The sequence below is a fragment of the Eimeria tenella genome, genomic scaffold (assembly GCF_000499545.2).
Source record: "Eimeria tenella Houghton genomic scaffold, Eth_scaff3878, whole genome shotgun sequence".
Classification (NCBI taxonomy): domain Eukaryota; phylum Apicomplexa; class Conoidasida; order Eucoccidiorida; family Eimeriidae; genus Eimeria; species Eimeria tenella.
This window is the reverse complement of record NW_013543316.1, coordinates 411-1,104: the sequence shown is the minus strand read 5'-3', so window position 1 is coordinate 1,104 and position 694 is coordinate 411. Positions and strand designations below refer to the sequence as shown.

Sequence of the window (694 nt, the reverse complement as noted above, 5' to 3'; positions counted from 1 at the left end):
GCTGCTGCTGCTGCTGCTGCTGCTGGCTGCTGCTGCTGCTGCTGGCTGGTGTGGGGCCGCTGGGGCAGCTGAGAGGGACAGCACGTGCAGCGCTATTGCGTCGTCATCGCCACTTGTGAGGACGAGGAGCCGAGCAACTTCAGTCGCTGCTGCTGCTGTTGCTGTTGCAGCTGCTGCTGCTGCTGGTGCTGCTGCTGCTGTTGCAGGTAGGTTTTGCTGCGGCAGCAGGTGCGCGGACACAGCTGTGATTGCTCTCTGGTGGCTGCTCACGGAGCCTACGGGCAGCAGCAGAAACTCGCTGCCGCTTTGCTGCAGCAGCACAAAAGCAGCAGACCCATCCGTGAGGCCCAGCACAGCCAAGCCGCTGCTGCTGCTGCCTGCTGCTGCTGCTGTTGCTGCTGCTGCTTCTATTGGCACTTCTGGCAGACGGATCAAGTCGCAGCAAAAAGGGACGGCGGGGAGGTTAAGAGAGGAGACAATTGACGGGCTGCCCTCTGCAGCAGCAGCAATGGCTGCAGCAGCAGCAGCAGCTGTAGCAGGTGCCTCTGGAGCGGCAGCAGCAGCAGCAGGCGCCTCTTCAGCTGCAGCAGCAGGACGTGCTGCTGCTGCTGCTCCTGCTGCGGGTATTTCAGCTGCGAAGGAGACACCAAACCGAACCAGCAGCAGCTTCGCTGTCGACACCCCAACCAAGACA

General features: G+C 62.4%; 1 protein-coding gene across 1 annotated transcript in view; it reads right to left on the bottom strand.

Moving 5' to 3' along the window:
* Nucleotides 1-92: 92 nt before the first annotated feature.
* The window catches only part of ETH_00035785 (uncharacterized protein), a gene marked incomplete at both ends in the record, with an annotated part of 727 nt that continues 125 nt past the window's right edge, over nucleotides 93-694 (bottom strand). The window contains 2 exons of the mRNA XM_013376653.1: nucleotides 93-216; nucleotides 239-694. Of these exons, the coding sequence (XP_013232107.1) occupies nucleotides 93-216; nucleotides 239-694 (580 nt within the window). The remainder of the gene's footprint in view (nucleotides 217-238) is intronic.